This window comes from Trichosporon asahii (genome assembly GCF_000293215.1).
Source record: "Trichosporon asahii var. asahii CBS 2479 unplaced genomic scaffold scaffold00003, whole genome shotgun sequence".
NCBI lineage: Eukaryota > Fungi > Basidiomycota > Tremellomycetes > Trichosporonales > Trichosporonaceae > Trichosporon > Trichosporon asahii.
Window position 1 is genome coordinate 370,701 of NW_014040921.1, and position 20,314 is coordinate 391,014.

The window sequence follows — 20,314 nt, forward strand, 5'->3', positions numbered from 1 at the left end:
TCGCCGTGCCGAGCTCGCTCGACCAATGATCGAGCTCGCTTCCCTGAACTCAAGCAGTATATAGGACAACCTGTTCTGTAGTCGTTTCCTTCATGCAACTATACTCTACAACACGAAGCCCCAGCCTGACGCTTATGCTAGACTTTCGATCCCCCAAGCCATGTTCTGGGTATACCGCTGGCCGCGTTCTGTGGCTCCTGCGACTCAGCCGGTAGCCACACAGCAGTTACTGCGGGAACCCTACCCACAAGAGAGCGCTCAGCAAGCGCAGAAGAACACAGCATGAGCCGCAATCCAGCTGCGACGGTGGACAAACAAGAGCAACAAGATAAAGCGTTCATCGCTAAGAACTGTTCATAATCCATCTCCCTCTCCGTATCCGGATTTACAACAACCATGTCCCGCCCTATCCGCCTTCCAGTTCTCACGGTCGCCCCAGACTTCGAAACAGCCGAACAGGTCCGCGAAAACGGCCGTGCCCTCGAGGAACAAGTCGTGGCGGAGGAAGGCGCCGCTCGAGCCCGCGCTCAAGGAAAAGAAGAGGAGGAAGACGACGCGCGCCCGGCCCCTTGGCTTCTAGCACTCCGCAACATTGGTGAGTCAACCGGGCACATACCTCCTCTGTTGTCAATCTAACGTTTTCAGAGATTCCGCCCTCCTACATCATTGCGTGTACTTTCTGTCTCGCTACCTTGGCTTTCATGAAGGTTCCGTGAATTCCTTGCAATACCACCATGAGTTGGTCTGACGGACAGTGTCCTATCTGAGCCTTACGTGCTGGCGTCAACGCGGCCATCGTCCCCTTTGCGACCGCTATCGCTCAGCGTGACGTTTGGTCCTTACTCACTGGCATCATCGCCTTTGCGGCAGGGTACCTCAACGCAGCTCTATGACTCAGCAGAGTCCTGCACCTTGCTCAATGAGCGCGACGACGCGGACCGATCATCACCAACGCGATCCCACCCGAAAACACATCGCAGTTCATTCAGGTCTAACGCGTGCTTATGCATAATGCGAGATACTGTTGAAGCCTTAGTTGCCCTTGTCAGTTGTTGCAGCCAGCCAGAGGAAACGGACTGCAGTCCATAGGCAGACGTAGTTCAGGCGGGGCTCAAGTCACACCCCATGCGATAGGGTGACGACCTGCGCGGCTGCTCTCGCCCTCCGAAATTTGTGTGTGTGTGTGTGTGTGTGTGTGTGGTCGTTCACACGTGGGAAGGAAGTCGCCCAAGTGTTGAGTATCAGAGGCACTCGCGTGCAGACGCACGGACCTCTCAACCTTTCGCCGAGAGAGGGGCCAGTTTGCTTATAGTCAGCTGCAGCCAGACGAAGCACCCACATTGGGCTGAATGTGCCAGCGTGCCGACGTCCTGACCGTCAGACGGCTCTGGCGTGGCAATGTCTCTTTGTCGCACATCACACGGTTCTACGCAGCACAGTCGCAGAGCTTGCTTTGCTTACATTGTCCCAGTTCCCAAACCCATGGATCTTAGGCTCCAATGTTCTCGGACGAAAGCCTGTCTTCTCATCTTCCACCGGTCGTGCTGTGTGCCGTTGTCCACGTGAGGCTCACTTTCACTCCGGTGTGGCTCGCCTTAATGGATGTCGATGGCACCTGTTGGTCACTCACTGGATTATGGCTCAACCACCTACCGGGTGTAATGGACTTCAAACGCAGTCCAAATGTATAGAGTCAATCAGAGCGTGAGCTCAGCACTACGAGCTCTACGGTCTATCGCGCCATCGCAGCCGTGTTCATTGCGTCGTTGGAATGTCTGTGGTGTGGCTGCTGAGACTCGTCTGACTGCCGCACAGCACCATCACTGCGGGAGCCCTGTCCTCAAAACGATGTCCAGCAAGCGTAGGATGTTAGAGCACGTCGCAGTAAGCTAGCTGCGAATGTCAGCAAACGTCAGCGGCAAGGTCAGCACTGTGATCCATCAAAAGATGACCTATCTACCAGCTCTTTCCCTTCATCTCTCAAGGCCATCTACAAAATGACTTCGAGTTTCGAGCTGGCCGACATCCACCGCATCCTAACTGTCATCGACCTAGACGACGACGAACCTTTCGCCGCCGGCGAAGACAACGCCTCTGGCGTCGGTCACGACGCCGCCGATGACAACGCCTCTGGCGTCAGTCACGACGCAGGCGACGACAACTCCTCTGGCGCGGACATCGATGCGGGCGCGGGCAACGCTGCCAACCTCGAGGACGCCGAGAATGGTATCGCGGGGGGCGAGGAGGGCGGAGAGGCAGGAGAGGGGACCGCAGATGGCGCTCCCGTGTGGTGGCGCAGATTCATTGTGTGTTCCGGTGAGTCTGTGCTCTAGCTTTCGGCCTCCAGCTACTGCCACCTAACACGGTCAGAACTTCGCCCGCAAGCCGTCGCCGGATTTCTGGTCGGGATCGTGCTGGTGCTGGTCGTCTATATCCCGTGAGTCTATCCACCGTATTCGTGCGAGGAGCTAACAAATAGCGGCCTCTACCCCCCCTTGAAGGTGGGATGCGCGGCCGCCGCGCCGCCAGTCGCCAACTACATTGCCGCGAAGAAGGACCGCTGGTGGCTGTTCTACATAGCCGTTCTCACCTTCGTCGGGGGGTTCGTCGCCAAGAAGGATACGTAACCTGAAGCGAAGCAAATGTAGTGGCGCCCACTTCGGCGCGGGAGGATGAACGGAAAGCCGACTTGTCAGATGTACAGCCAGCAGAAGGTGCCCCTGCAGTGCGTGCAAAGTATATCGTGTACCGAGTGACTTCTGACGGTGCCTGGGGAATGGAGGCGTCTGTCGGATAGAGCACTGCAATAAATGACACCCCAATCTGCAACGCAACGTGCTCCTTTCCGAATTTGAATGTACAAGACAGTACTCAGGTAGAGCTGTTGATAAGCATATTTCATAGTTCTGGTCTAACAGGAATGCCAGCTGATGCTGGACGCACCGGCCTATGGTTAGACTCACGGTACAGATAACGTTTCGCCGAGAGAACGGCGATATGCTTCTATTCAACCCGGCGAAGCGCATGCATTGTGTGGGACGTGCCAGCGGGCCGACGTCCTGACCGTTAGACGGCTCCGGCGTGGCAATGTCTCACCCCGGGTGTTTTAGTAGCTACGGAACGGCCGTGGTCCCCCTCTGAAGAGGAGCTCGTGGCGTGCGACTCACGCTCTGCGGACTCCGTACCCCCTGCCTGACCCATTCGTACCAGCGTGTGCGGTTGAAAATGACACAGCGCCCGCATGCGCCGCGACGGGGACGCGTCTCGCCTTGCTTCGGGAACACGGGGGACACAAACACCTCTACCTCGCTCTCGCATCCGTGAACTAGAATACATGTCGTGAACTGCTGCCTTATCCAAAACTAACTGCTGAGCGCACTGAGCTCGCTCGCCTCACTAAGGCCGCTGGCGTCGCTCTTCGCCGAAACGCTGCGCTCGCGCTTCCGCTCCTTCCTCTTCTTCTTCTGCACCTTCCGCGTCGCGCGGACCTTGGCACTGCGCCGCCCTCCGCGGCCCATCACCGCGTTCCCCTCCTCCTCTGCGCTCTCCTCTGCGCTCTCGCCCTCCTCATCCTCGTCCTCGCTCAGGTCAGAGTCAGATTCCGACTCCGAGTCGCTGTCACGCGCGGCGCGGCGGCCACCCTTGCGCTGCTTTCGCGGCTTCGGGCTACGCGCGGGGCGCTCGCGCTTCTTCCTCTCGGGTCGTGTTGCAACGGGCTTGCGGCCCAGACCCTGCGCCCACTCCTCGATAGCGAGCGGGAGATACGTCTGCGACGCGACGTGGCGCGCCGTGGCCGGGTCAGGGAGGTTGTGGAAGATGTCGCGAGGAAGCTTGACGGTCACGGAGGACGTGGTGATGTTCCAGCCGTGGTGGTGTGCACGCGCCTTGATGATAATCTGGGCGAGCTCGGCAAGCTTGTACAAGTTCTGTCGTCAGAAAGGGTCCGAAAATGACTGTGAATTTCGAGAAATTAACTCACAAGTGTTGGTGAAGTGCCACTGTCGGACTCGGACATCGGTGTATCTCCGTCCTCGTCCTTGGCGGGATGGGCTCGAGATGTGCCGCTCTCCAGAATGCGCTGGATCTGAGCGTGGTCCAGCTCCTCGGCTGCGTCGCGCACCGTCTTGAGCTTGTTCGCAATCGTGAACAGGAGCGACGCGTTCTCCCCGTTTGCGACCATCTCGACGAAAAGCTCAATGAATCGCGTCAGGTCCTTGACCTCACTCGCGCTGCTCCAGTCCAGGTCCGGGTGATGGGCAAGCAGGTGCAGGAGTCGCGCGAGCGGCATCTCGATGCGGTCAATGCGGTCCTCTGTAACACGTCAGTTTTGTACTGCAGCAGTGACTCACCCTTCGAAGCCAATGAGGCGCAGGTGCGGATGTTGGCGAGGATCAGATTCTTGGCAATCGCCACGTTCTCGACCTCCGGGTCCTGCGCAACGAGCACAGGCAGGATGTTCCAGCGCGGCAGTCGGCGTTGTGTCGGCAGCACCTCGGCGAGCTTCTTCAGCAGACGGTTGCGCACCGTGAAGTTCTCGTCCTGCAGCATGAACGCAATGTCGGGGAAGAACTTGGTCATGTGACGGTCGAACAGGCGCACATTCGCGAGCTTGATGAGGCACAGTGTCGCACGCAGTCGCATGTGGAGCCGCGCCTGCGGGCCCTCTGCCGTCATGTCGCTGACCTGACCAAGATTCTTAATGATGGTCGTCAGGAGACGGAATGTCGGGTCCACGAGCTCCAGAGCATGCTCGTCGCGAGCCCAGCCGAGCGAACGGTGGGTGATGACGCGCATGCCCTCCAGCTTTGCGCGATCCAGGTTGTCGAGCTGGTCTTCCTCCACCCATCGGTCGTCCTCGACCTCCTCGGAGGGCGACTTGCGCAGCATGACCTCGTTCATGACGAAGCCGATGATCTCGGTCGTCTTGGTCTCGAAAGCAACAGGCGCAGACATTGCGAGCTCAGCCGCTGACCGGAGCAAGGGAAGAATGTGCTCGTCGTCACCGTCACGAAGATCCTCCCAGAGACGCTGTCGTCAGTTTGGAACCTTCTGAAAAACTTACAGTGACGAGTTCCGTGGCGGCCTCGGAATCCCCAGAGTTGGCGATGAAGCGCGAAGCAAATTTGGCCTGCCGAGGTGTTCCCGTAAGAGCCAGCTTCGCCGCACGCTCAATAACCTTCTTGTCCTTCGGCCCGGCGTCCTTGTCGAGTTTGCAAAGCGCAGCGAGCGACTGAAGCGCGACCTCGACGAGGGTGTCGTTCTTCTTGTCGTTCATCGCGATGACGAGCTGGTCAACGTGGCTCTTGTACATCGGCGCGCACTCCTTGGCGATGAGAGCGAGGTAGCGAGCTGCAATCTCAGAGACACGAGCGGCGTTACTTCCTTCCGGCTTCACGAGGCGCTTGATGAAGCCGCCGATACTCGAGTGGTTGATGAGGTTCCAGCCAGCGGCCTCGATGATCGTCGTGAACGTGTCGTAGATACCGCTGTGGGCCTGCTGGATGCGGCGCAGAAGCTCAGCGCGCGCCTTTACGATTGTACGGAGGTCGGACTGCGGGTCGACAATCGCACGGAAGTTGCGGTACATGCGGGGCTCGTTCGCGGCGGCGAACGTCTCCATGTCCTTCCTCGCCTTGTCCTGATCGCCAAACAGCATGGCGGCAATGGCGTTGAAGACGTAGTGCATGCGCTGCTTGACGAGATCGCCCTGCTCCTTGTCCGCGATACCGCCATTGTTGTCCTCGCAAGCGTCGACGAATGCCCTCCACGGCGAGTGTCCCCGGCTGTAGCCAACAAAGCCGGTCAGACGGTCAAGGGCACGCAACGCGTTGTCGTTCAGCTGCGAGGTCACCTGCAAGAACTTGTCGACCCAGGCCTGCTCGTCGTCGGGCTTGGCCGGCAGCGGCAGAATCTTGGTCTTGAAGGCGACAGTGATTTGACCACGCAGCTCCGGGGTGACATCCTTGCGGAACAGAGTCAACAGCATCTCCTGCGGAATCCACCCGAACTGTTCGGCGGCCTCCTCGCTGTTGTCCTCGCTGTGTCGTCAGTTCAGCACCAAGGGTTTATCTTACATTTCGGTGAAGGCGTTGTGCCACAGCTTGGCGAGAGCGTCGATAGCCTCAGCTCGTACCGACGACTTCTTGTCGCTCATTCGCCCTCCGACTGCCTTGAGCAGTGGCTGGCTGATGTGGTTCAGGGCAGTAGAATAGTCGAGGGAGCCGATGATCTTGCAGACGGCGGCACGTACCCGCTCATCGGCGTCCTGAATGCGGTCCACAAGATATCCTGGGTGTCAGTTTCCTCTAGGAGGGATTGCAACTCACCCTCAATAACCTCGCGATGCTCAGGCCGATTCACAAGGATCGTAGCGGCTGCCTCGACCCAAGCGAGTCGGACGGGAAGAGCCTTGTCGACTCTTCGTCCGAGCCACTGACGCCAGGCGGAAGGGAAGGCACGCGCCATGTCGACGGACGAGTTGCCAATCTGTGGCCGCTCTCCGAGCATGGTGCCGAGTGTTTTTGTGGACAGCTCACGGAGGGGAACCTCCTCGGCCGCCTGGAGGTTCTCCTCGAGCAGAGGAATCGTGTTCAGAAGCAGGTTCGGGGCGTGGCGGAAAATGGTGAGGAGGAGCTGGTGGGATGACGTGAGGATCTTGAGGTCGCTCGGACTCGGGTCGCGGCCGTGCGAGAGCTGGATCTCGGAGAAGTGCGCAAACGTCGGGCGTTGAAGTTTGAGCGCGCTCTTGTTGCAGACGTCAGCGATGAGCTGGAACGAGGGCCGGTCTGGTGTCTGCGGGTCAGCTGCGTATTAATTCTTGATAACTCACAGTTCCGTAGTTCTCAAACTGGCCAAAGATGCAGTCCATGACGCCAGTCGGGACGGTGTCGGCCTCGTTCAGGAGATCGGCGAGGATGCTAGCCATGTTGCGGACCATGAGCTTGTTCATGTCCGGGCGGACAATGTCGGCAAAGCTGTCAAAGTACGTCGTGATGAGGTCATCGGCGCTGGGGAGCTCGCAGATAAGAACGACACTCTTGATCGACGCGAGGTTGTCGAGGAGATACGAGTACTCGTTGTAGTAGGGGATCTCGTTGATACGCGTCGCCTGTGACGGCTGAGACTGGGCGTCATTGCTCTTCTTGCTCGGCGCGAGCGGTCGCGTGCCCGGCTGGTACTTGAGGTTTTGGGTAATCTGGACGACAAAGAACTGGAAGATGTCGCGGAGCTCGTCGCCGGTGTAGGGCGCGTCGGGCGCGTACAGACGCAAGAGGTCTGCGAGGCAGCACGCAGCATACGCCTTGACGCCGCGGTCCTTATGGTGAAGGATGATGCGGTCGATGAGCTGCTTGTGCACTGCATTCAGCGACTTGAGATCTGTCCCGTCCTGCTCGAGGTCCTTGAGCTTGAGGTGCAGGGTCTGAATGTCAGCGAACGCGATGGCCACTCGACCTCACCTTGAGACGCTTGAGGAGTGCCTCCTGACCTCCGCCCTTTCCGGACTGGATGAGCTTCTCCTTGAAGTCGAGCTTTGCCAGTTTGGCCGTTTTGGACGGCATGCTGGGCAGGCTTGTCGGGGAGACGGGGGAGTGGGCGGATGCAGCCGAATGGATGGCGAGCACGGATGAGAAGGTAGTGGCAACAACAACGGGGGAGGTGAGTCAACTGCCGTCCGAGCCCCGCCAGACATTGATTTCACGCGTTCCGTGCACCGACGCGTCATGGGTAATGAATATTTGGTTCCGCTAATGAATATCGAGGGGCTGGACAGGGTGATTAGGCAGTACCTAATCGCACGGGGTAAATGAGCGGTGGGCGCGTGGTTCATTACGCGGGGCCATGTTTTGTTTGTGATTTTGATTTCTCCCACCACTCCTTAACGCCTTCCAACCATGCTTTCCGCCTCAGCGCACGCGGCACACGCCGTGCGCTCCTCATCACCATTGAACCCGCGCTCCTCGTCCCCGCCACCCTCCTCGCCGACGCCAGGCGGCTACTCGAGCCCGGCGCGCCTGCCCCTCTTTGGGCGAAGCAACACCACTCCCCTCTCAGCACGATACAGGACGACGCCGAGCTCGTCGCTGGCATCCCGCCGCCCCGGCCCTGGGGGCCGGATGCCGTCCTCGCCTGGCGACTTTTTCAGCGGTGACACGACCCCGACCGAGTCGGCAATGTGGCGCGACAAGTTTGCCCGCCGCCTGGCCGACAGCCAGCGCAGGCGTAGTGCGCGCGACGCGGAGATTGCGCGCAGGCGAGGCACAGAGCCGCCCCCAGATCTCGATGATCCGGACGCGGAGCAGCGCGCGATGCAGGAGGACGAGGAGGTGAGTACCCGAGGGTGGCCCGCAGGGCAGCCCGAGGCTAAGCTGGGCTGAGCTGAGTGTCGTCACTTCCTGCGATGGAGAGGCAGGAGCCCCGGCGCTCTCGGCTGCAGCTGTTCTCCTCTTCGCACGCTGACCCCAGATTTTCCGCCGACTCATGATCCTGCAACGGCGCAAGGCGCAGCACGCGGCGCTAGTGTCCTACGAGCAAGAGACGGGCGGGTCTGACCCCCTCCTGCCCGAATTCTGGGAGGAGGATCTCTCAGCACTGGAAAGGGAGGAGCGCCAGCTCCTGCAGGAGATCGAAATGGCCGAGGCGGCCGAGGTGGAAGCGTTGGCGGCGCGAGCCGCCGAAACGAGCGCAGCGAGTGGCGCGAGTGGCGCGAGCGGCGTGGGCGGAGCGATCCCCTCCAGCACGCTTGGAATACAGCTGAACGGGACGAGTGCGGCGAGTCTGTCCGGCTTCGCGCCCGGCTCGTACACGACCAGTAACGCGCACGAGCAAGCTATGCGCGCCCTGGAGCAGTGTGGCGAGTACGAGGCCTACTGCTACGATGACTGGGAGAATGACCTGGACGAGGTCGACGAGGCGGAGATGGAGGCGATGGAGGCGGCGGCAAGGGAGGCGGAGCGCGCGGCGGCTATGGGCGTCGGGTTTGGGGCTCCTGGATACATCCCGCCGGCAGGTCTGGCGGGTGTGTTTGGCGCTACGGGAGGAGCGTCTGGAGGAACTGGGGCAGGAGGGGGAGGAGGCAGTATGGACGTTGACTAGACACGAACAAGGCAAACGAAAGTGTTGTACCCTGTACTGGTATCTCATGTACTGCATTCTTGTATCATTACACTACTGATCCCATCTCACCGCAGACTCTACACCCAACTTTTTCTGATGTCTTGATGTCCACCTAGCTTCATCATAAATTTCAAAGTCCACGCCAGGCTGGTTGACTATGATCCGTGAGAGTGCGGCTGGACGGCGGTCCCCCATGGTTGCCTCGCCCCTTCGGCCCCTTCGGGGCTCGGCGCTGCTAGATCTCATGCAAGCTCCACGGCGCCCACCACCCCGGCGGCCCCCTCACGATCCAAGTCGTGACGCTGATGCGCGGGCTCCCGGTGAAGTAGTCGAAATGCACGTGTTCGGCGTCCGAGAGGCAACATCCCCTCTTGCAGGTTGGGCTGAGGGGGGAGAAGTGGAGTGGGGGTGGGGCTTGCGGTGGCTATTGGTCAGCATGCGAGGGAGCGGAGCGAGGGGAGCGAGGGAAGCGAGGGAGCTGTGGACTGAAGAGAGACTGCTGGTCGGAGGGAGCTGTGGACTGAACAGAGACTGCTGGTCGCGTTGGTACGCAGAATGGTAGGGTGGGAACGGGGAACAACGTAGATTGGAGAGAGCCATGGAGAGCGCTGGGATGGGAAGATGGACTCACGGGCTGGTACGCCTCGCCCATCCTGCTCACTTGCTGCTGCTGTTGGCGCTGATAGAGTTGCAGTAAAGCGGCTAAAGCGGAGGGTGATGACTCGGTGGCACCGAAGCAGTGGGGGGAATACAGCCCTCCAACCCTCCATTCCGTGCTTATATCCTCCGTCATGAGAACGATGCACACACTGCACGACGCGCACGACGCGCGACGCACGAAAGGAGGTGACACCAGCACGCTTGCACGCCCGCACGCCCGCACGCCCGCGCCGATCCAGATCTCGCTTCGCTGCGCACTTTGCACGCCGACTAAGGCTCCGCACCACCAGGCTTCGGTGCCCCAGGCCGCGGCCCGATCTGCGCACCTCACGTCACACGCCCGCCCCAGCCTCACCATACCTCGCCCGACCATCGAGTCAGACAGTGTATCATATGTGCAGAGAATGAGTACATAAAACATGCAGTAGAAGAAGTACCAGTACGCAGAGTCCAAAACTTTGTACACAATATAAACGCAGTCGAAACCCGTGAATCTATGTTTGCGAGGAGCTATCCGAAATTCCCGAATGCCCGCTCGATACAGTCGAGGCCCACTACGGCCCCACGGACATGCTGATGCTCCTGATCGGGGTGGCTGTGCGGCGGACCGTCTCGAAGATCCTGAACAGGGAGAGAATCATGTTCCCGCAGTACAGCAGGAGGCAGAGAATCGACACCGTAAAGCAGCCAATCTGGCGCTCGCAGATGTGCTTGACCTGCGGCGAGGCGCGGAGCTCGTCCGTGATCTGCAGGTCGCGCGGACTCGTACCTGTACCGGTTGTCGCAGCGAGGCGCTGCGGGTGGTAGCTGTACTGGTAGTTGTAGTAGTCGGACCCGCTCGTCCACCACGGCGTCATAGGCGTACAGTCGAGGGGCGTGTTGATGTAGTCGTTGATGGCGAGCGTGGTCGCGCTGCTCCATAGCGCAATGAAGAGCAGGTCCAGACACACCCAGAGCATCTTGGAGCGCAGGCCCCAGAGCCCGATCGGACGGCCAAAGTACTCCTTGTAGATGGCCATCAGGGCGTGTACGATCGTGAGGCACGCATAGGCAATGATCAGCGTCGTGCTCGGCCCGATGACGCCGTCAATGTTCAGGCTGATCAGCATCAGGCGGATCGTAATCGCAAGCCCGAGCAGCGTCGCTGCCATGCCGAGGTTCACGAGACGGATGTAGATCGTGATGCGCGCGTCGAGGAAGAGCATGCGCCGCATCTTCGTGCGCCAGTCCAGGTCGTCGACAGGAGCATGCGCACGGCGTCGCCGACAGCACCCAAACCACCATGGCGCCCACGAGCGCGGCGATTGCTTCTCGAGGATCGCATTGTTAGGCGATGTGAACGACCGCGTCTCCTCGTCGATTCTATCGAACGCGTTCAGTCGGTCGAAGGGGTTCGTCTCCGGGTCCGGCGGCGGCAGGCCATTGTTCGCGGTGCCCCAGTTCTCCCTCCCGAGCGCCTTCTTCTCCCCGGGCACCATGAGGTTCATGGGACCGCCGGGCGTAGGCGGCGGGAGCGTCTGCGGCTGGTACCGCTTGTATTTCTTGCGACGCTTTCGCTCCTCGCGCTCCTTCTTCCGCTGCTCTCGCGTCTCCTGAGCCGCCTCGGGTGTCGGAAGGAACGAATGGCCGTTCAGCGACATGGTGCGTCCATTCGACGACCTGGTGCTAACAGGCGTCGGCGTAACGCCGCTGTGCAGTGCGCTGGTGTGGCCGTCCAGAGATGCGGCACGCATCTTGGGTTCCTTCCCGAGACCGGCGATCGGGTCGCTGTTGCGGTGGTAGTGGCCAGCGTCGAAATAGTTGTCGTGCATGTCGTCACTGTCCAGCGTGCCGTACCGTAAGGCGTCCTGCCACGAGCCCGCATGGAAACCGTGTTTGAGATGCTGTTTCATCTCTGGAGGAATTCGGATCCTGAGGTGCTGCGCATTCAGGCGGCGCATCCTCGATGCCGAGTTTGCGGACGGGGGCGTTTCGATTCCTTCTTCCGGGACACGTCCAGACATGCTCGAGTTCAGGCCAAACAGGCGCTGCCTGGCTCGCAGGCGCGGTGACGCTAGCATCGTCGCTTCAGAATCCGTATAGTTGTCCGCGCCATCAAGGCTGTGCCTGCGGATTGGGGCGGTGAGGAATCGCTTCACTCTCGGTCGCTTGGCAAGAGGCGAGACGGGCAAGCTGTCAGTAAGGTCACTGGAGAGACGTTCCAGACCCTCTGGTGACGACGTGCGGACGAGAGGGCGACCATCGGCAGTGTACGGGCCGTCGGCCTTGGACTTGGGCGACTTGGACCTGGGACTGATCGGGGCCGAGTTGCTGCGTGTGACCTTGGGAGCCAAGTTCGTGTCGATCCGATCCAGCATCGGCGTGCTCTTGTTCCGTCCCGTGTCTGTCGAGTGGCCGCCGCCAATGTCCACCGACTGGTTCCTCGAGCTGCGGGCGGTCCGAAAGTGACGGGCATCGAACAGACGCGCGGCGCTGCTCTTTGGCGTGTGTCCGCCACTGTTCTGCCGCGTGGGAGGGGTGCCGCTGCCTCGATCCTTCTTGCGCCGGTGACGCCAATCAATGTATCCACCTTCTCTGCTAGATTCGGGTTCAGTCACGATTTCGGAAGCGTCATGGGCGCCCGTGCCGCTGCGCGAAGGGTGCGCTACACTGCGGAGGCGGTTCATACCGCGCTGTGTAAAGGTCCACCATGGTGGCTCGTCATCGTCGTCGCTACTCTCGTCGCTCGCGCATGATGAAGAGCCACTGTCGGAGAGGTAGTGACGGTAACGCCTCACACGTTTCGGCCGTCGGGGTGGTCTCAGCACTGAATCATCGAAAGTGGGACCACTCGCCAGCGGCGGCGTTGGAGGGTCATTGATGGCGGAGGCTGCGAACAAGTCAGCCAGTATACGGAGGCAGTGCACGTACGGGGAACAGTGCGAACCTTTCGCTGCGTGGAGCGTTGAGGAGCAGTGGCGAGAGAAGCTTGGGACAGACCTGTGTCGTTCGCTGGGTTTGGAGTGGGTGGAGTGGAATTGTTGTTGGTAAGGGTCGCCTGGGAGACCGCGGAATGAATGGTGGTCAACGTCTTGGACCGGTTGCGGCCTGGTTGAAGGTCGCGGTCATCGAGGTTTGAGGGTCCCGCGTTTGGGTCTGACGGAGGGTCGTAGTAGTTGTTATTGTTTGGGTACATGATACCGTTGGCAGCTGGGGCCTCTTGGGGGGGAAGACGAGGTTCGAATGGACTTTATAGCGGTGTCATGGTGAGGGGGTGCGTGCGGCGGAGGGATCGAAAGTTGAGAAGGAAGGGGCGAGGAAGGGAAGTTGAGAGGGAGTGTGTTTTTGTGGATGTGGTAAAGAGCGATGAGGGTGACGATGGGCAGTGAGCAGCAGAATGAACAGAAAGATGGATGAGAGGCGAGGAGAGGGGGATTGTTGATGAGATGGCGATGAAGGGGGGAGGGGAGCAAGGGCCAAGGGGTTTGGGTGGGATGATCGAGCGCGTATGTACGTCTGTAGGAGGCAGGAACGACGATGAGCGGCGGGAGTAAGGCACCGCGGTGTCCAAGATCCCACTGACAACTCGGCGGTTCTGCGCGGAGGCGTCGGGGCGTCAGGTGGCCAACCCGCGCCTTTCCTGGATATTTGGGAGGCCGCCGGGCGCCTTGTACGCTCAGTCTTCCCTCCCCATGTCGCCCTACCGTCTCCGCCCTACGCCCCGCGCACCCTGCGGCCACGAGCGTACCTAGTACCAGAGTTACGCGCCAGCGGCTGCGCGCCGGCTGCGAGTGACGACGAGCCAAGCACTCCAAACCTCCTAAGCCTTTTGGCCAAGGCCGATTAACATGTACCGCACCAATTACTCCATCCGTCGCTCCGCCCACGTGTTATTACAACTTGCGCTGATCTTTCAAGTGGCCAATTAGGAAGCTCGCTTACCTGTCAGGACTCTGCAGATTCAGGGTGACGGCGGAACCTCGGGGTAATAAGGGCTATTACGACATCGACACTAATGCGAGTGTAGTTGTAGGTAACAGAGCAGCTCTGTTACATTTTGTAATTGACGCGCTATTGACGATGGAGAGCGGATTAGTATTTGGGATTGGAATTGTAATGGATTGAGGGCATGACTGCACACTGCACGGGCAGCTGCGCACAGGCTGAGCGGGTCCAGCAATGACGGAGCCACCCAGGACTCGAGGCTAAGCGGGCAGGGCGGGCGAGGCAAAGGTCGGGGGAGCCAGGCACCCCACTGTTGAGAGCACGCTGGGCACGCTGGGCGGTATGACTCACTCACCACTCACTCGACGCTCACCGCTCCCTAATCCTCGCCCTAGCCCTTCACCCACCGCCTGCCCGCCTGCCCCGCTCATCATCCACCACCGTCCACCGACAAACCACCCCGCTCAAATCCTCACCCACCACCCACCACCCACACCCACATCCACCACCACCACCACCAAGACTCGCATCCTCCTTGTTCATCAACCCTTCCTTCCCCCGCAGCCCACGACCCGCACCACCTCCCAACTGCGTGTTCCACCAAAACCACATTTCATTGGTCAAACTACCTTACCCCGACATTCATCAACCCTCTCGACACAACTCAACATAGAGCTCATCATTCCACCACCACATTACGTCCACCTCTGACCACACACACACACACACCTACACCCATTTCCTCCCCAGCTCCAACGTCCACCTCCCGACCCTCACGCCCTCTCGCGCCCACGACATCCGTCATCAGTCGCCCCCACTGGCACGCTCCCGGCCGCGCTTTTTGTCACCTCTGTCGGAGCTCGTCTCGCGCAGCATCGTCACCCAGTCGCTTGCATTGCCTCTACCCTTAGCAGCGCCATCGGCATTCTTTCGGCTCCATTGCACTTGCCGTTAACGTCTCTTCTCCTTAACGGCAGGCCGACAGCTGCAGGCATACACACATACACACTCCACACTTTCCATCGGTTCGGCCCCTATCGAGCCGTCTCGCCCAGTCCCCTGGCCGCTTTGCTTCCACCGACCCGGACGACTGCGCCTCTGTGTGCCTCTGGGACAACTCTAGACCTGAGTTTGCACGCGCCGATTGTCTTTGCCTGCCGAGACACCGCTACATAGCGACCAGCGCATCGACCTCGCTCCGATCCGCATCTCGACAGCAGCAGCGGCGTGCATCTCCTCTCTCATACCTGAGTTCATCCACCGTCCCTCCTGAATGCTTGACCTTTCTTAAGAGGCACCTTCGTCGGTGTAGCATTACTCTCTTCCCCTTTCTATCGTTCTCGACCGCGTCTCTGGGGATCAGCACGCCCCCGTGAGCCATGCCGTCGGAGGACAGGAGGGCCAGCGGCGGGGGATGGAATCCTTCGGCTCGAGCTGGGCCCTCGTCCCCTTCGACGAGTAGTTCGCCGGAATCAACGGCAGTGCATTCCGATCAACATCGCAAATCGTCGGTTGCTTCGTCGTCGTCGACATCGAACCCCCCTCCTCCACCATCCGACTTCAATCCTGAGCCGGATCTATCTTTCGAGGAGCCTCTGCATGGGATCCAGCCGCCGACAGATCTTCCAGACCCGTTCAACGCTGGTGTTTCGAGAGCGCCCTTTCCGGATAACAGCTCCAACCCCATCTGCTCCCCGCCCTCTTTCGCATCTCCAACAGAATCAACGTTCTCCTCGTCAGCCCTCCCTCCAGATGTCCCGCCGATACCTTTCCCGCAACGTCCACAAATCCGTGCCATCCAGCGTCTTTCGAGCGATTCGGTCAGCCGGTCACGAGCTCTGTCGGGGACATCAAGCACCCACAGCTCGGACAGCGGCGAGATCTTAGCCGCCCGGCGGGATGAGCTTGTTAGCCACATCCTCTCGGACAGCGGTGACTCGAGTAGGCGGACATCGACGGCGTCTTCCAGCCCAGGAAACGAGTCGTCCGACCCCAACGCCAATGTCGTTTCGCCGGTGCCGAATGCCTCGGCCCTCAGCATTGCGGAACAGATTCCGACACGTACAGATATGGAGTCTCCACTTGGAGCCGAGGAATGGATGAGGTTGCGAGAGCCGGCAGGAGGCGCGGACGAGATGGTTCATGCCTGGGACAGTGTGGTGAGTGACACAGAAATGACGAACGGTCGGACAGACAACTGACACAACGCACAGTGGCCTGTCGCCAACTCGCCACATGTCAACCTGCCGGAGACATCCACGTCCAGGCTTCCCATGGCTCCGGTCTCGCCATACGTGACGCCATCCTTCTCTCAACTGGTGGTTCAGCGAAGGCCCAGTCCCCCCGCACAGGGCGCATCTGAACGTCCTCTGTCGCCTCGGACACATTCTGAGCCTGTGCACTCGGACCGCTTACATTTGGGCTCTTCCAACAGGGCAGCTATTGGAGCCGGACCCACACACCCACTTGCACATACCTTTATCCCCCGGTCAGCGGCCGACAATGGTTCCAGAAGTTCGCCAGCCCCCTCGTCATCAAGCAACAGCACAGGCCGCCGCTCCAAGCCTGGAAGCCCCGCTCTAGACTTGGAAGAGTGGATTGCATCAACCCCACGAGTTCTGTCCGGTGAACGCACTTCCCACACTTTGACACGAACACCCAGCTCGAACTCTACATTGCTGGCAGCTCCGAACAGCGGCCTTCCATCCCGACGGCTATCGGAGACTGCGATCGTCAGCAAATCCAATGGCTCTTCTCGTCGCAACTCGCCCGCCTCAGCGGTGAACGATCTGCCTCAGCAAGACGCTGGACCCCGTGGTCCCCCAGCACCGCAACGGCCACCATTATCGCGACGTTCCAAGTCTGCACAGGATACGCGGCTGGGAAACATGGCCGCTGCAGTTGTGAGCCATCGGATACCCGAAATCCCGTCGTTCGAGCAACTGCACGCATCGAGCGAGATGCTTTCATTTAGTCCTATGGACATGGACGACACGGCACGGTTCAACTTGGACCAAGTGCCCGCAAGCCTGGAGCCTCCGAAGCCGTCACCACCTCGGGATCCTTCACCCCGGCCGATACCAGACGAGTCCCCCTTTGAGGATGATGACGATGAAGATGACGACACTCGGACAGAGTATGCGGAGCTAACACCTACCGGGCCAAGTGTTGTGTTCCCCTCATCGGGACATCAGCCTACCGCTCCAAGCGAGTTCCCCTTCCACGGCGATGCCGGAACTGGAAACGCTATTCTGGTTGATGAGGGAGACATGGTGCCTCAGCAGGCGAACGTCATGGCGGAAATGGACGTTGCATTCGACGACGAAGGTCTCTCGACGCTGGAGCGTATCTTCCTGCTCAGCCGGAGTGAATACGCCTTCCATCGCGCGTACGTTGCGAGGGTGTTGGGCGACCTGCTCGGTGATGTGGACCCGTGCGAGTCTGTGGAATATGTTCTGCCGCTTATCTCGGGATTCTCCCTCGACGACGACGACACCGTCAAAGAGGCTTTTGCCGCCGATCTGCACAGGATTCTCTGGTACTTCTTCACTGTGAGTCTAACCGCGAGCTTTGGGACCTATGCTAACCATGCGCAGACTTGTCGATTGGTGCCTGGCGAGGACGCCTACGAGGACATGGACGAGGGCGAAGTCCCTATCATATCTCACCCATCATTGCCTGTGCCGCAGGTGGACGAAAGTCCCAGCTCCAACGCCATGTGCATCTCGAAGGATGGCGATGGTCATCCAGACGAAGGACAGCACAGCACCCCCAGCTCGGGAACGCATAGCTTGGACCAGCCGAGCGCCAGCACAGCGTCGACGTCCATGGGTGGAAGCAGCAGCAGCGACAACCTCTCCTTGCAGGAAGCTCTGTCGTCGAGCAACCCGATGGGCTCGCAACCGTCTGAAATCAGTACTCCAGGAACGACCGTGTCGGGCACGACGTCGGAAGACACTCCGCATGGAAAACTCTGGGGCGCAATCGAAGGGCTCGGCACTACCCAAAACACCCCTCAGGAGGGCTCGGAGAATGCGGAGACTGTGAACCCTCCGACTCTTGCCGTGGACTTCTTCCGACCGCTCTTGGGCACGTTGTTGCTCAGCCAGAACCCGGCCATCGCAGACCCTGTCCGCAACGGAATCGTATCCGTGATCGCCCGCCTCCGAGGCAAGAGCCCGACAGTCGAGACGTGGGGCGCAAAGGCCGAGGAGGGCGAACAGGAGTCGACACAGACGTATCTCTCTCAGTCTGGGCACCACTGCCATGTGTCGATGCCCTTCACCCACGATGCCCGGGATCTCGTGGAGCAGGAGCTCCTGTGGGGCATCGTGCTGGGAATGGGTACGCTTTCGACGGATATCCCCGATGCGCTTCTCGAGAACATGTTTGTTGAGGGCGACCCCGACGACCCGGATTACGCAGCGCACCGCGCCCACGAGGAAGAGCTGTACCGCGAGCAAATGTTGCACGAAGCTACGCTCGGACGAGCCCTGTCTCTCTCGTTCATCTCGCATGTTTCAGATCTCTACTCGCCGGAAGAGATCACGCGCTATGGCTTTGTGAACGAAGTCATCCGCGGCCATGACGGAGATCCGACAACGCGAGCCGAAGCGGCGGTGGCCATGTCGAATGTTTCCAAGGCTGCCGCCACGGAGGAGATCTCCAGGCTGCTCCCGGTCTTCAACATGTTTGTCAACGACAGCGATGATAACGTCCGCCAGTCCGCGTGTGTCACCCTTCCTACCCTCTGCAAGCGGATCATCGATAACGCGGAACGTCGTGTGTTCGCTGTGGAGACGGTCGCCACTCTGATGGGCAGCACCGAGGAAGTACAATACGCCCTACTCGAGGTTCTCGGCGAGGTTATCTACACCTTTGTGGAGGACCCCGAGGGCCCACCAGCTCAGCTCCTCGAAGCGTACTGTGACGACTCCAAGTCAACGGGCAGCGACTGCGAGTGGGACATGCTCGCCAGCTACAACTTCCCTGGCGTGTGTCTCACTCTCGGCAGCGACCGGTGGCCCGAGCTGCGTGGCTTGTTCCAACGTCTCGTCGACCGTGCCGGCGAACGGGTCATGCGCACCATCACGGCTTTCCTGCACGAGCTGGCCCAGGTATTGACCCCGGAGCAGGTTGCCGAGGACGTCCTTCCCGTTTACAGGCAGTGCGCCGCGGGCTCGGACGACATCCGCGAGCGCATCTTTGAGCACGTGGACGTCCTGTTCGCCAACCTCCCTCAGGACCTGGCGTGGGAGTGCTTCCGAAGAATCCTGGACGGGTGGCTTCAAGACTCCCTGGGTGGCTGGCGTGCGCGTGAACAGCTTGCCCTGCAGATCCCGTCGTTCCTGTCCACGTTCAGGTCGATGGATGAGGTCAGCGTCGTGCTCGAGGTCATGCGTCTAGCGCTGCTCGACCCTTTCGCCGCCGTCCGCGATGCGGCGACGTACGCGGTGCCGCGATCCTACGAGATCCTCCAGAACAGCGCCTGCTCCGCGGACAAGCTGCACAACATGCTGCTGGACCTTGCAGGCAGTGAAAAGTACCGCCAGCGTTTGACGTTTGTCCGCTGTCTCCGCGAGTTCATTCGACCGCCGCCCAACAGGCAAGCGTTCGAAGAGTTCTTCATCCCTGCCCTTCCCCGGCTCAGCACAGACATTGTCGATATTCGCCTCGGCTTAGCCCGTGCCATCGCTGACCTGTTCATCGTCGGGGCGTTTTACGGCGACCGCGTAGTGCCCGTCCCGTCCGAGATCCAGCGTCTGGCGACGATGCTCTCCGACGACGAATCTGTCGATGTGCGAGAGGTCATCTCGAATATCGGCGTCGACCGATGGGCCGAATTCAAGGGCCTCAGTGCGCGCGGTGCGCTTGAGAACGCAATGGACAGGACTGACAACCCCGAAGGTATGGCAACGGCTATCAACGACGCACTCGATGGCCCTGCCAAGGACATTGAGAACGTCAAGCTCCCGATCCACGCGCGGGCGGAACGACCGTCCCCTCTGAACCCGAACCCGGAGACGCGCGGAAAGAACGAAAAGGCAATTGGCAAGAATGAGCTGCTCGAGGGCGCCGCGCCGCAGCTGGACCCGTTCGAGTCCGAGTTCAGCGATCACAGCAGTACTCACGGCAGTCTGCCGACGAGCCCGCAACAATAGACTATCCCGAACGATCGTGTGCATAACTCATCATCATCCAGCGCAAGTCTGCACCCATGCCTCGTACCCACCGCCATACCCATGCCCCCGGTTTCCGTCTCTACACGATTCTCGCTCCGCCATCACAGTATTCCCGGTGCGCTGCATACTGTGCGCGTTTCTCATTTTGGAGTCTTCATGGCGTCCACCATGGCCCAGAAGCTCAAATATTTCCTCCTCTGATATTACCCAACCAACCCCTGTATTGCTGACTGGGCTCTCCTCCTTGTATCCATGCTAGTTGTTCCGGATTGTACAGTGCAGTGGTATACGCATACATAGCCTATCGCCTATGCAATGCAGCGTGTGCATGAGCTGTTTGACTGTTTTTGGGTGGCGAAAACTGGCCCCGCATTTTGGCAGGAGCAAGCCTTGAATAACCGGTTGCTCCCGGCCGGCGGTCGCGTGTGTCCGTG

At 60.1% G+C, this 20,314-nt stretch overlaps 6 protein-coding genes across 6 annotated transcripts; 4 read left to right on the forward strand and 2 right to left on the reverse strand.

The window, feature by feature from the left end:
• Positions 1–1,997: 1,997 nt before the first annotated feature.
• Positions 1,998–2,797, forward strand: A1Q1_01303 (uncharacterized protein; the record flags this gene model as incomplete). Its single annotated transcript, XM_014328514.1, has 3 exons — positions 1,998–2,316; positions 2,371–2,437; positions 2,635–2,797. 3 exons carry the CDS (start codon positions 1,998–2,000, stop codon positions 2,795–2,797), a joined length of 549 nt encoding a protein of 182 aa, XP_014183989.1.
• Positions 2,798–3,362: 565 nt separating this feature from the next.
• A1Q1_01304 (uncharacterized protein) lies at positions 3,363–7,559 on the reverse strand (the record flags this gene model as incomplete). Its single annotated transcript, XM_014328515.1, has 8 exons — positions 3,363–3,926; positions 3,980–4,107; positions 4,350–5,016; positions 5,063–6,026; positions 6,075–6,185; positions 6,251–6,744; positions 6,830–7,405; positions 7,458–7,559. 8 exons carry the CDS (start codon positions 7,557–7,559, stop codon positions 3,363–3,365), a joined length of 3,606 nt encoding a protein of 1,201 aa, XP_014183990.1.
• Positions 7,560–7,892: 333 nt separating this feature from the next.
• Positions 7,893–8,375, forward strand: A1Q1_01305 (uncharacterized protein; the record flags this gene model as incomplete). Its single annotated transcript, XM_014328516.1, has 1 exon — positions 7,893–8,375. The coding sequence occupies one exon, from the start codon at positions 7,893–7,895 to the stop codon at positions 8,373–8,375; it is 483 nt and encodes a 160-aa protein (XP_014183991.1).
• A 103-nt stretch (positions 8,376–8,478) lies between these two features.
• On the forward strand, positions 8,479–9,093 carry A1Q1_01306 (uncharacterized protein; the record flags this gene model as incomplete). The annotated part of the gene is made up of 1 exon (XM_014328517.1): positions 8,479–9,093. The coding sequence occupies one exon, from the start codon at positions 8,479–8,481 to the stop codon at positions 9,091–9,093; it is 615 nt and encodes a 204-aa protein (XP_014183992.1).
• Positions 9,094–10,284: 1,191 nt separating this feature from the next.
• On the reverse strand, positions 10,285–12,949 carry A1Q1_01307 (uncharacterized protein; the record flags this gene model as incomplete). Its single annotated transcript, XM_014328518.1, has 3 exons — positions 10,285–10,490; positions 10,544–12,643; positions 12,685–12,949. The coding sequence occupies 3 exons, from the start codon at positions 12,947–12,949 to the stop codon at positions 10,285–10,287; spliced, it is 2,571 nt and encodes an 856-aa protein (XP_014183993.1).
• A 2,128-nt stretch (positions 12,950–15,077) lies between these two features.
• A1Q1_01308 (uncharacterized protein) lies at positions 15,078–19,859 on the forward strand (the record flags this gene model as incomplete). The annotated part of the gene is made up of 3 exons (XM_014328519.1): positions 15,078–15,857; positions 15,912–17,249; positions 17,295–19,859. 3 exons carry the CDS (start codon positions 15,078–15,080, stop codon positions 19,857–19,859), a joined length of 4,683 nt encoding a protein of 1,560 aa, XP_014183994.1.
• Between the last annotated feature and the right edge of the window lie 455 nt (positions 19,860–20,314).